We start from the raw sequence: 13,755 nt of genomic DNA, 5'->3' as shown, positions 1-13,755 counted from the left end.
AATTAAAAATACCTGCAGTTCAACATCCGTTAACTCGATAACGTTATCCGCTCACCAACGTTAACGTTTTATTTGCACGGTTATTAACGGGTCAGGATTAAGGTTGATGTGTGAGTTCAGCATGCAAAGAGTGAGAACGGGTGTCGTTAGCTCTCAAGTAGACTCGAGTGCATGTCCAACACCAGACTACCAACGGACAAGCTGGAATCTTCCCGGACTCTTTTTTGATCAACGATATGACGTTGTCGGCAAAGCATCATTTGATACGCGCTTCATTCCTTACCAGCGCTTGCCAACAGACGCTCGATAATATACCAAATGATGAGTTAACCGCAGTGAGTATGTGAATGTAACCACGTTTAGAGCAAACCCTAATATCAAGTACAGAGTCCGCAATACCTGTCGTGGCCTACCTCAACGGCAAAATATGATACCCATATAAAAAGAACTAAGATACCGGGAAAGCACTCCCACTCATGAGATGCTTGAGATGCAACACTTTGGTCTCCACACTTTTCCTGGCAAGTTCAATTAAGTGCATGCACATAAGGATGGATTGCACCCTTGAACGACCAATGTCTGGTCGTGCACCACACCTGATCGCTTCATTGAAAAACTCTTGTGAACCTGTCATACCAGCTAATGTGCACTTCTAAATTACGGTTCATATGGCATAACAAAGCATGTCTTATTTTTTGGTTGGTACTGTGTCCCATTCCATCGTGCAAGGCATGCTCGAATGTACTCATCGCGTTGCCTAAATGAGTCAATGGATCATTGAAATTCGTATTAGATATATAGCTCCTCAAAAGTGCCTTTCCAAAGTCTTCAGCTCTCCGATTATACTTCATGATCACCCGTCGAATTAAACCTGCATGACTGTCTACCGACCATTTATTACATACCTTTATCAAGTAAACTCAACATTATTTCATTTGGCTCAACAGCAGAGTAAGCCGGGGTTTCTAGACAACCGAGTCTGTAAAACCGTACAGAGGATCAAAGAAGATGCTTAACACAATCGCCTACGCAGGTAGCTACATTAAGCCTTGTGTCGTATTGGTTTAGTTCCCCCTCAGCAAGTGGTTAGAAGGCAGCATCAGACATAGTGTTAAGTGAATGTCCGAGTTCTCAGAAAAGCTAACCACAACCTCAAATCCTCATGTAAGCCAATTTCGCATGTACTAGAGTATTCGACCCGCCTGATTTTTCGGAAAATAGTGAACGTGGCACATGAACCCCTTCACAACCAGTGATCGCACTAAGTCGAGAGTCTTTATTCCACTGTATTTATGCCCCTGTAGATTATGTAGCATGAATTTGGGGAACCTGACCCTTGCATTCAGGCACACACGCATTTGGGGATGACTTTCGAGGTTTTACAATATATGAGAAGCCCACAACGGCAGGCCAGTAGCGTCAACCGAGAAAAGCTATTATGAAAAGCAAATAGCAGCTACTTTAGCAGCGCATTCATGAGACTAAGGCAAAGCATGAAGCAGAAGCATCGAACAACGAAGGAAGCGGTTAGAGAAAAGTGACATTTACTGTGCAAAATTTGTTATTTTGGTCAAACCGTCCGGCAAAAGAACATGAGCAGAGAGAGACAGAATGGGCATAGGGAGTTTGATGCGGGATGTTATTCCCGGCAAGTGAAAGGATGAAGGGGGCGAGTTGGGCGGCGTCCAAACGCAGCCACAACAAACAGTTTGTTGCTGGGGAAAAAGCGTGATGATAGATTATTGTAATGGTATATGATCAACAAGTTATCGGAGGAGAAAGAAATGAAAACAAAAAAATGGAGGAGCGAAAACCAAAATAATGTGTACAACACGACGACAGACATTCATCCTGTCGAATGACACACGATGAGGTACTTCACAGGTATCGAAAATGAGTAACATAACCAGATCACATTTCCCCCACGTTGCTGGGCTAGTATGGGGGTGGCGAGGTCAGGAAAAGTGGCTGATAAGACTCGGTAGGAAAAAACAACAAGAACACGTGGAGAAAAATTAGGTGTAGACAGAAATCAGAGAGGCAAAGGCGCCATAATGGTAGGGAGCGGGAGAGTGAAGAATGGGACATTTAATGAGAAAATGGTTCATTTATCGATGTCCAAAACCTCGAGTGATGAGAAACATGGGGAGAATGTGGCAAAGCATTGAAAGACAGGTGTTCCTCACCCTCATAAAACATGGTGATTGCGTGTAGGGGGTAACCGAGGGTTGGATCCCAATGGATTGGGGATCTAAGAAAGATCGACCCCCAATTTGAGATAGAGGAATTGCAAGACCTAAAATTACGTGTCACACAATCCCGCCATAACGAAATAAGCTCAGGCCAACTTCTCCAATTCATAAAAGAGTGAACTAAAAGAATGAATTCAGCATCCACCTGGCGGATTGAGTGGGTAGGTGTTTAGGCAGGTGAGGTGATGGGAGTGAGTTGTAAATGCGTCAAAATGTCATGCAGTTGAATGAAGCGAAGAACGTCGAAGATATTGAAGGATGCATCTACGATACGAATACAGCCGGTCTAACGAGGTCCACTGATGAATGAATTCAGCATCCACCTGACGGATGGATTGGGTAGGTGTTTAGGCAGGTGAGGTGATGGGAGTGAGTTGTAAATGCGTCAAAATGTCATGCAGTTGAATGAAGCGAAGAACGTCGAAGATATTGAAGGATTCTAAGCATCTACGAATACAGCCGGTCTAACGAGGTCCACTGATGTTAGAGGGCTGCCGTAACTTGGAGGCAATATTGGGTTTTGTGTCTGGCAACGGGGGTCGTGGACGGGAATTGTTATCGAACCTGGATGGTGGTTTGGAAATAGAATCGGACGTTGGAATTCCTGTGGTGGTTGTTGGCCGACTGGGTGTCGCGGTCATCGAGTTAGTGGGAGCACCAGGTTCAGTGGTTGTCGCCTTTTTCGAGATGGATTCACTGAGTGGGGCACTGCGCCGGAAATTTGACAGAGCCGTTTTCAGACGACCCCTTACTTGGGACGCGGTTGCTGATGCTGACTGTGGTGCTTGTGATGTTTGGGTTGGGCGTTTTCCGGTAGATTTCGTTGGATCTGTGGTACGAGGTTCCGAAGAGGCACTGGTGCTAACACCAGATTCGTCGCCAGTCTGGCGCGAGGAACGACTTGTAGTATTCTTAAGTGGAATGGGACGTTGTCCAGGAAGATGATGCTGCGGGTAATGATGAACCGTAGCGGTTGTACCTCCAGAGGGTAACGGTGGCGACAGTCTGTTCCGAGCGGGCACAGAAGGCGCCGTCGGGGTAGCCTTTCGAGTCACGACAACTGCGGGAGGAATATTCGCTCGTGCAGCAACCTGAAGAGAATAATAAACGAGAGATTACGGCTAAATAGAAAGGATTCAATCACACAGCCTTGATACGGTGTAATGAGTAACCTCAATTCGGATGCGACGACAGTTTCAAACCTGGACATGAGACCACAAGCTATATCAAGCGTCCTAGTCGTGCCATTGAGCCATGATGCTCCGAGAGATACCACGATAGTCAAACGGTCCAGTGAGGTTACAACAAACTACTGGGAGCAGCATGCAAATATAAGGACAGGCAACCTGTACAGTCCACAAAAATGTCTTATCGGTTGGAAACTTAGAAACGCACCGGGACCTAAATACGGTGAATAGTCAACCCCAAATCTCTGTACTTTGCGATTAGTTATTCTACATGAGTGAATGAACTGTGCAAAACACAAAGAGAACCGGACAACTGGTAACCGAGATAAACGTCGGACTGACTCGTGCCAGCTTTGTGCGTCTAACAATAGCTGATAGTTTACATTATCCATGTAGGAGGGGAAAGATAAACAGATTCACAGTTGGCACTTTGGCAGGGTAACGAGTGTGGAAGACGAGGGTTCTGATTTAATGCAGATAAGTTTAAATCCAACGATTCGCAAGATACAGCTTTAGGTAATGGTCTGAACAAAAAGATTCACGAAAGAGAGGAGAGCCCAAGTGGAGGTAGAATGGGCCCGAAACTTGAACCCGATGTTTGTCTACAGTGTAGGAGTAAGTTGCAACAATCAATTGTCCCATCTGGTCATACTTACAGGCCCCAACTAAGCAATATAAAATCGACTGTAATATGGAGATGCGATGTTCACTAGCACCCTGCTAGTACAAAAGTGTCCGGAAAAGGGGTGTTCAGATTAACCGAACACCGGATCCGTTGAACGGATGTCTACGAAATGGAAGGCACGTTCAGATTGATCAGAATATCGAGAAAAGTCGGTGCTCATCGAAACGTTCCAAAGACTTTAGAATTCTTTTGTAGAAAATATAGTGTTTTGTATAAAAATCGGTTGTGAAGTTCACGTTTCTCATCACCGCATGCGCTTCAAAGTTAATTGGCTCTAGGAAGCCCGGGAACAGTAATGAAGTTGGAGAACCGTGATAGGCAACCCATAAAAACATACCTTGGGTGGAAGCCCCGGTTGCTGAGTTGAATTCAACACCAAAGGACTGCTTGTCGTAGCAGTAGCAGCACCAGTTGATTGGGAACCCAAGTTTCGATTAGCACCGGTCGATGGGTCTGTGAAGAGCGGTTTGCGTACTTCCACTGCCAAGTCCAAATTGAACGGATAGGCTAGAAGCTGCTCGAGATGAGTTAGTAGGTCGGCATGTAGCCCACGCTGAGTTGCCCGACACTGGCGAACAAATGCATCCTCGCAGTAGAATCGACTTAGCAAGGATTCGTTCGCAACGACCGCATTAAGCCACATTGGAAGAGCTTTGGCGCTATTATAACCGAGGCAGAAAATTTGGAGTTGAAGGCTAGCTAATAAGCTCAGCAAAGCCTTGTAGACAAAAAGGTTGTACAACTTCAAGGATGAATGTTGATAAATTCTAGAAAACTCAACAAGCGGAGGAGTGGCGGGGGGAAGAGAAAGCGCACTACATACTTGGGCAAGAGGCACACATAACAGACTTCAGCAAACTGACCAATGAACATCCAATGGAAGAGCACTTCACAAAACCATGTGAAATCCTTGTTTTCCATACAACCGTTTTCAAAGCCCTTCTAGCGCGCAAGGACGAATTACCTCTAAGCTAGGCAGTGACAGCTCATCATTTATCATGAGAAATTCCTTCACCAGTGCACGAAAACTGATATTTTGTACTCCCCTAGAGAAAGGGTGTCTTCAGGGGAGGTCGTGCCGTGAGCCGATGCTGATGGAAAACGCCACCATGGGCTTTTCAGGAAAGTGGTTCTTTTGCGTGAAGAAGTAGTTATATATACCAGCCATTTCTGCGAGTTGGTCTTCGATACCAAAGCAAACACTTCTTAAAATCGACATGCTTAATGAAGGTTCGCATTCTGATTTTGCTGCTGAATGAATCTCCCTGGGAAACATATCTCTGGAAGATGGACAGTCCCTATGAGAGGTCAAAATGAGCGGAATTTGAGTCACCATCCATATGTTTGTCACAGGCATTTGAGGAGGAGAAGGAAACTGATGATTTCGACAAACACTCACTTGCACAAAAATTTGGTTGTAACAAGAGACTCAGCTTAATTCACTTGAATCTCTCGTTCAAGTAGAGCATTCGGTTGACGGGAACTAGGAGACTGCGCCTACCTGATGAGCCCAAACCGGGCTGTCATGGGGTTTTAATCAACATTATGAGTAGTATGTTACGTCTGAAACTAATTGTTGTTTGTCATTTTGTGAATGCAGCTAGATGAAGAATAAAACTGTCCCTCCCAGTTCAAGCCTACGACAATCCGTTCTCAAAATCGATGTGACTCGGTGATTAAGGAGCGAAATGGAATTTCCGTGGTTCGAACCTAACATCGCCTTCTCGATTGCTTCTGTACAGGTTTCAATAATCTGGTAATATTTCAGCTCCCGTAATCGCTTCGAGTTGCACGACAAGTACGTACCAGATTATATCAGTCAATCTTCCTTCATGAACACCAATGTGTATACGTATTTCTAGGATCGTATAAGGACTAATATCGACAAAGTTACCATGGGTCCTCCGCTTGGTCCGTTACTAGGATCCTTTAAAGCGATCAACTGCATTAGGGCATTGTGGGACGACAATCTGTGGACGACATTTTAATGCTCATATCAAGTCATTTCGAAAGTGCTATCCTCTTTCACAAACTCAATCAAGTTCATGCTGACACTCAGCTTGCTTCTCAAAGTTCCAGACCTAATCACACTAAATGGCTTCAGAAGACTGTCCGGTTGAATGAAACGATATTGCTCGCAAATAGTTCCCCATGCATGCCCCCCCCCCCCCGTTTCCATTCACGTACCCGACACCAGCTATCCTTTTCGACCATGACTTTTGCTTTACCATTGGATATGTATTACCTGATGTTGAGATCCCGGAAACATCCGTTTCGTCATTTTTAGGTTCTTGATAATGATATGGGATTGTTCGGCCAACTTGGATTGCTTACATTTCCGAAAACAAAACTAAGACTCAACTGCAGACAGCAAGCAACGGGGCAAATACAGTACTCTAGGATAGAGATTGGGTGGCAAATGCGTGGAAATCGTCCAGTCTTACTTACTTTAAGCAAGCACAGATAAACGCTTTGAATTTGACCTTTTCCAGTGTGATGCTCGTAAGTGCCTTAACTTGCGAGACTGCATCACTTAGCACGCGGTAAGCTACGCCGGAGAGAAGGGGACCTAGGTGTGGAGAATAAAGAAGGAGATTGAGTGAGACCGTGAAGAAAGGCTGTTCAAGGTGGATTTGGACTATATCCACCGGAAAACAGGTGAACAGTTACAAATCAAGGATGCACAACGAAGGCGTCTTATTCGGACACAGCTTACAGATTAATCAAGGAAACCGAAAGGAACATTCTTCTTGGGCCAAAGTGAGTGGAACACGGAACCAAGGGTAGCAATTAAGATTACCAATGGAGTTCAGTCAGGTGAGAAACACTTGGAACCGACTGAGTAGTCATCGTTTTCGAAAAATTTTGGTTACAGTCGGTATTGGTCTTTTGCCTGACGACGGTACCGTGGGCATGACCTCCAACAGTCCAAGATACATTAGCAATCGTCAACTAATAAGGCATCGGGTTCGTCGATCGTCAAATTGACCTCATGTCTGTCCACGCTTTACCAACGCTTAAAATAATATGGAATGTCCATCTGAACACATTTTACGGCCAACCATCCAGCTTTTTCTATCGCCAGATCGGTCAAAATCAAACTATCCGGCTTTGACACTATTTCCGTGAGTGTTTGCCAGGCAGCCTAAAGGAGGCGGAGTAGGTTGCCACCGTGCGGCCAATTTCGTAAACGAGTAAGCAAAAAGTTGGAAATGAGTTCGAACCACGAACCCTCCTGTCAGCTGCACTGCTCCTTCCCTAACGGGTTACCTGACACCCTGCCGAAGCAAACGTCAGTTATTGCGCCTCCGTTCTAAACTACGGGATATATACGGTAGGATAAAAGGTAATCAGACAAGCAACAGGGAGAGCGATTCAGATGCATACCAGCTGAGTCAGCAACAGAAGACTGAAGACTATTCAGTTAAAACATCTATCTTCAGTGAGATAGCAGGATGCAAAACGACCGCTGTAGTTTTCAATCAATTGCTGTAGTTCACCAAATCACTATGATGGTCTAACCATGAGCGGCAAGATGAATTATGAGTGAGATCAGTGAGAAACACGACATAAGGAAAGTTCAGTCAATGTGGCGCGGTGCTTCCAGCAGCTTGACCTATCAGCTCCAGTCGCCTAGCGGCGATGACGGCTAGGACAGTAGTGGTGGTGGTGGTGGTGGTCAGCCGCGGTGCTTCCAGCAGCTTGACCTATCAGGTCCAGTCGCGTAGCGGCGATGACCGCTAGGACAGTAGTGGTGGTGGTGGTGGTCAGGGAACTACCACATGCGTTGGAACAAACGACAATCACAAGCGTGTATGACTGCCGCGCGTCTGTCGGTAGGAACACAAAGGTAACAGAACCGTACACTGAGGTACCTTTAAAAGTGCCTGTCCAACACACACAAACAAGCAAAGCGGGCGACGCACCAACAACACCAATACAAAGTCAGTAAGCAAATAAGTACAACGAAACAGGAAATCGAATCAATTAGGTGGGACGCGAAATTCGCGATGAATCACTCTACCCACCACCGCCCGTCTGTCTGCCAAGATGTACACCGGATCAGTTGGTCAATCGAGCGTAGAAAAATGACAATTGGTCATCGCTTTGCACAACAAAACAGCAGGTTTTAGAGAGGGACAACAAATTGAGTGTGGCTGGAGAACTTACCTGGTCGGCAGCTTTCTTCCACCATTTGCCATAGACGGGTACGTGGTTTGGTGATAAATATCGGTTTGGTAGGTGGAAGCAGTCCATCCGATAGCAGTACTGTGAGGGGGCCGACAACAGCCAAAAGCGGTTGGCGGCCAGCACTACCGAGAGCGGCAATCGCCGAGTATGGAAGAGGATCAGCAGTGGTGCAGCCATTACCGGCTGGATCAGGGTTACTAGTGGTGGCAGTGGAATAATAGGCAACTGTTTCCTGAACAGCTTTGATGACATCATTGACCATGGCTGGAAAAGGTCAAGGGGGAGAGTGAAACCCGTGAGTCATACAAAGAAAGAGTCGAACAACAATTAGCAGCTGAAAATTACGGGAACAATGGCCCTCAAAAGAGAACCTCACTTCTAAAAAGAGGCCGATTTCAGCACAGACTACTCTATAGTGGCACCCACTGGATGGCCTGATCTTCAATCATTGCCCGACGAGCTGGAAATATACTTTATGGTTTTCGGGCTTCACAATATCAGTCTATAAGACGAGAATCATGTTATTTGGTTAGTTATAGGTATCTGCGGATAAAACAGCACCTTGTGTGAAATTTTTAGTTCAGTGCCTCAGCTTGATTCGCGTAAAGTCCCAACTGCTCTGGCACCAAATTTTGTGTTCTATAGAAGAGCGGGTTTATTTTTCGGATATGATGTCCGCAAAGGAGGACAAACCGTCTTTAGTTCCCCCGACTTACCTACGAAGACGCAAAAAATGAGACGGAAGTCTGATGCATGACATTTAAAACCAACGCTTGCTCACTGATTATTGTGGCCCCACTATAACTTCAAAAATTCGAAAACTACGCTCATGTATGAGTAAGAATAGCCAAGTTAGTCACTAAGACTATATATACGGTTTGTTACACAGAATGGTAGCATGTATTCGTCAATCCAGCTGTCTGCAAAAAGTGTGCATTAGGCCGAGTAGAATTCAGCACTGCACTGATCGAGATGTATGGTCCTAAACCTTGCGGAACAAGCTGCACCAACAAGCCCACTCCCAATTCCAGCACATGTAAGTACCCAGCTGTCTGGGACAATGGTTTTTCTACCCGCCACATGGGGTTCGTCTTGAGGAATTTGGCACAAAGACACTACTTTCCGAGCTTGTTCTATTAGTCCGGTACGAAGGGAACTTGTACAATATGGCTAACACGGAATGGGAATCCACGCTTTTGGTTCCTAGGACTGTGGAAGAAATGGTGTTTAGTTTTGAGACATATAGGTTGTGGTTAGTTGATAGTGCTACTACCGTAGACAGTTTCATCACATATAATGTCGCATTTCAAAAACTAAGACACTTACGCACATATGGATTGTCAATCCGTACAAAATATAGTCACCATACTGGTTGAGACAAAGGTGACAATTCGCTAAACTTTATAGGTTACGGAGTAGTAAATAAACGCAGACAACACACTGGTCACCACAAACCGACGCTATACTGTCGATGATAACAGTAGATCAAGCGACACTCATGCAAGCAAAGTGAAAAAATGTCATTCCTACATCACGCAACGTTGCACTTACTGAGTAAAAATCCCGCACAATTGGAATATGATTTCCTGTACTGTAAATTCTATCCATACTTCTACTGGATTAAATGGAGATTCTGTTGTGACTACCCAGCTTCAAGATTCCGATTAGTAATATCTTGGCCACTCGACGGGTAGCAAGAAGACCGACGACCTCGATAAAATAGTAAAAGTGCCCATGTGGTTAGATGCTATTCACTCATCATAGTTCATCTTGGATTTGTCGAAAATATATGGAGGTTTAGATTAGCAGTCGGTCAGTATCGTGGTCGTTTTGAGCTATCTTCTATCAGAACAAAATGTGCAATTCAAGCCTGCTTGGGACACTTGGGGTCAATTGTAAACGTCAACAATCATCTGAAATGCACATGAACCGTTCCCCAAACCTCGAGATTGTGCACCATAAAATTGTATTTTTGCTATGATACAGCCGGGAAGAAGACGGAAATATTGGTGTTTTTCCTGTTTGGTCCAATTACCACGGATAGCCCTCAAGAGTGAAAAGCATACGTGAATTCAGGAACCGATGACACTTTGTGATGCGTAAAGCAGTTGAGTAGCTGCACATAGATACCACGAATACTTACCATGATAACGAACATCAACGTCCGATTGTCGAGGGAGTTCGCCCGGTTGGTTTGTGTCCCGTCCAGGGCTGTTGCGTGGATTGAACTCAGCCAACGGAGTCTCTTGTCCGTACAGGCCCCAATTACGTGGGATGACTGTGCAAAATAAAGGAAAGAAACTTCTAGTATTGTTTACGAAGAAGGAACCCGTTCGATCATAGAATTGAGTCCTGCGTAAATTAAGAAGTTGGACAAACTGTACCGCATTCCATTCGAAACGAGGAAGTTTGAGTAAACATGTTGAAAGGACAGTGCTGCATTGGTAGGCGATTATGCTTCATTAATATAGATCGTGAACACCATTCAATTTCACAACACCAGTGAGTAGATGTCGCATAAGAGATTAAAAACGGTTCACGAAGGGTATCCACGGGCCTGGCGCAGTCACGCCCACTTAGGTTTGCCGAACGTCACTAAACTTGTGAAATCACCAATGCACCGTGAATATCAGAGGATAGCTGCAGGACCTATACGACTAGCGTGGAAAGGAGCGGTGATAGATGAGGTCTCTCAGCTTCCACCCAGAAAGATGTAGTTATGATTTCATAGTTTCCCATCCTATTTTCTGGCCCAGACATCGCTAACATGTGCGGAAGAAGGTTGAGTAGCAGGTGCGGCGAGAACATACTGAAAAACGCTCCAAAATCGAACAAGTTGTGCAGGCAAACAACTGTGGTTCTCGCATAGACGCGGTCGACTTACGAGTTGAGTGCAGGGAAATAGAAACCCGTGTCCTGTGCCGTACACATACACGTTAATTCCGCGAGACTATCAACCGACGTTGGAAATCTACATAGGCGGTTTCAAGGGGTGACCTCTTAGGCGATGCGCTGCTGGTTTACCTTGTTACCTACTTCTATGGCTTACGCTATCGCACGCGGTTATAAACACGGTCTTCTCGCAGACTTCCGGTCAGTCAACAGAGCCGCTTAGAACCTACAACAAGCATACAGCCATCATCATAGTACTCCTCCCTACGACCAAACACCTCGTTCGGAGGACCATTCTGACGGCATTGGACTTGCCTGAAATCCAATTTCTGCTCGGTAGAAAAACCTTTCACAAGCGAATGGAAGGCGTATTTGAATTCCCTGAATTGCTGACTTATCCCCCAGATGAAACGCCACGACGTCAATAAGCTATGCCGCTTATCAATATTTACTGGCGGTTGTCACGTTGAAGGAATGCTATCATGAGCATCGCTGAAGCAATTTTACGGTACGTCAGAATGATATTTTTGATTGATCTGGACTGGCGACAGACGACAATATACCGTAGAATACGTAACAGAACCATCTTAAAAACAGATCACTAATGCTATACGGAATATCCGTGGTGAAGCTGGGATCAACCTCCCAATCGTTCGTTTGTGGTTCTCTTCGTAGATCTCATCCATATTTGGCTGTGGCATCAAAAAGGACATGAGCACAAAGAGCTGAATGACAAGGAATAATGCGCGTCTCTGCTCAGGATGAGCCCCACACACCTCAAAGGTGTTCAGAAAATACCCGGGTACGATACATTTTTGGCACCTTCCGAAGACGTTTCCTGTGGAGTTCGATGTGAGTAAACGGTAGAAACAACTCTAAATAGTCCATCGAGAACACAATCGCTCCCACGAATTATCAAGGGGTATCAGGAAACAACTGAACGACAGTGATCGCGCGTTAGTGAATGTGCCAGGACAATTATGCAGCAGTCACGTGAGTATCGTTCTGGAGCGACATGATACAAAAAATTAATGAAAACAGACACGATTAATATTGAAGACAAGATCTCCTTGAATGCTAACGATGGTGCCCTCTGATGACGTTTACTAAAATCACCGGAACCTGCAGAAACATGAATGAGTACACACAATGCAGACCGAAACAGCACCTTGACATGCCTAAGTTGTTGTGAGCAGGAGAAATCGATAAACCATTGCGGCAGCTGAGCATGACCCAAATGCTAAAAGCATTCGAGCAAACAGGTTGAGGTTGCAGCTAAATAGAATTTCTGTAGCGTTCCGAACCACACTATAGGGCATGAGAAGCGCAACCTTAATCGGAAGTTTCAAAAAATACATCTAGAACACCTAGAGATAAAGAGATATAAGGCCATAGACAATAGGCATTGTAATCAGAATGATCAGTTGGCGAACATGGTCTCTACTTGAGAACTAGCTGATAATGACTTCCTGTACCATAGGATCACAGCGATGTCACACCAATCTAGACGAGATGGCTCAGCGGTTAGTGCGCGGATTTACTAACCGGAAGGTCCGTGGTTCGAATCCGACCTCTACCTCTCGACATCTCCCGTCTAGGCTTGGGCAACCAGGCGGTATCCCAGCCCTCGTGCTTCCTTCGGGTAGCATGGCAGTTGGGCACCGAAAGGGTGTTACAGCTGAACGATTATCTAATCTAGGCAAAATACAAATGGAAGCTTACAAAACAGTACATCCACTAAGGTAATGTTTGTGAGAGGTCAACTTTCGATACACGTTTCAGATGGAACAGAATTTCCTTGGTTCATGTTTGTGCGACATTGCGAAGAAGGAGGATATAGCTAGGGGTAACATTGATGGAACCCACAATGAGTTGTGCGGACTGACTGAGCACACACGCAGGTGAACCAGTACAAATCAAGTAGTTTTTTACAACTGGGACCTTTCAATATGTACCTCTGTATCTCAGCATTTAGCGGGCATAGCATTCACATCTTTTCCAGGAACAATTGCTAGAGTGTATGTCCAAGTCAATCAAGATTGTGGCAGTGGGTTACCAACGCGTTTTCATCAGCCCTGGAAGAAGTGTCGTATAAAGGGAAGTTGTGGCGCCTCTTTAAAGATGTGACCGCAGACAAACATTGTAACCAACGTTATGTGCCGATTCCCACAAGAGTACGAAAGCTTATGGTTTTTGTCCATGAGACGAATAATTCCACAACGAACGCATCTTCCTATCAAGAGACACTGAGTTTTTTTTTCACAGAACGTTCCCACCACATGAACAGAATGACGATTGTAAGGTCGAGTTGGGTTGTGTTGATTTCAGCCCTGAATCGAAGATAGAATGAGTCTTCAATATGGACGATGGGTTCCGGTGTTGTATCTTTCGTTCCCTAGTAAGGAACGATCCACAAACAAAGTAGTGACACCTTTCTACTCCCAAATATTATCAAGTCGCTCACATTTTGGTGTTATTTGGCAGATGTGGCACCACTGAACAAGAATGTACCAGCAAGACAGTCACGTGATCGCTATTAGTTCATTAA

The 13,755-nt window shown here is 45.1% G+C and overlaps 1 protein-coding gene across 1 annotated transcript in view; it reads right to left on the bottom strand.

Moving 5' to 3' along the window:
• Positions 1–1,459: 1,459 nt before the first annotated feature.
• T265_04753 (hypothetical protein) overlaps positions 1,460–13,755 on the bottom strand; it is a gene marked incomplete at both ends in the record, with an annotated part of 47,652 nt that continues 35,356 nt past the window's right edge. The window contains 6 exons of the mRNA XM_009169566.1: positions 1,460–2,397; positions 2,576–3,343; positions 4,462–4,783; positions 6,573–6,693; positions 8,295–8,579; positions 10,459–10,593. Coding sequence (XP_009167830.1) covers positions 2,717–3,343; positions 4,462–4,783; positions 6,573–6,693; positions 8,295–8,579; positions 10,459–10,593 — 1,490 coding nt within the window. The remainder of the gene's footprint in view (positions 2,398–2,575; positions 3,344–4,461; positions 4,784–6,572; positions 6,694–8,294; positions 8,580–10,458; positions 10,594–13,755) is intronic.

Source organism: Opisthorchis viverrini, assembly GCF_000715545.1.
Source record: "Opisthorchis viverrini unplaced genomic scaffold opera_v5_79, whole genome shotgun sequence".
Taxonomy (NCBI): domain Eukaryota; kingdom Metazoa; phylum Platyhelminthes; class Trematoda; order Opisthorchiida; family Opisthorchiidae; genus Opisthorchis; species Opisthorchis viverrini.
The sequence above is the reverse complement of the archived record's forward strand: the minus strand, read 5'-3'. Positions and strand labels throughout refer to the sequence as shown.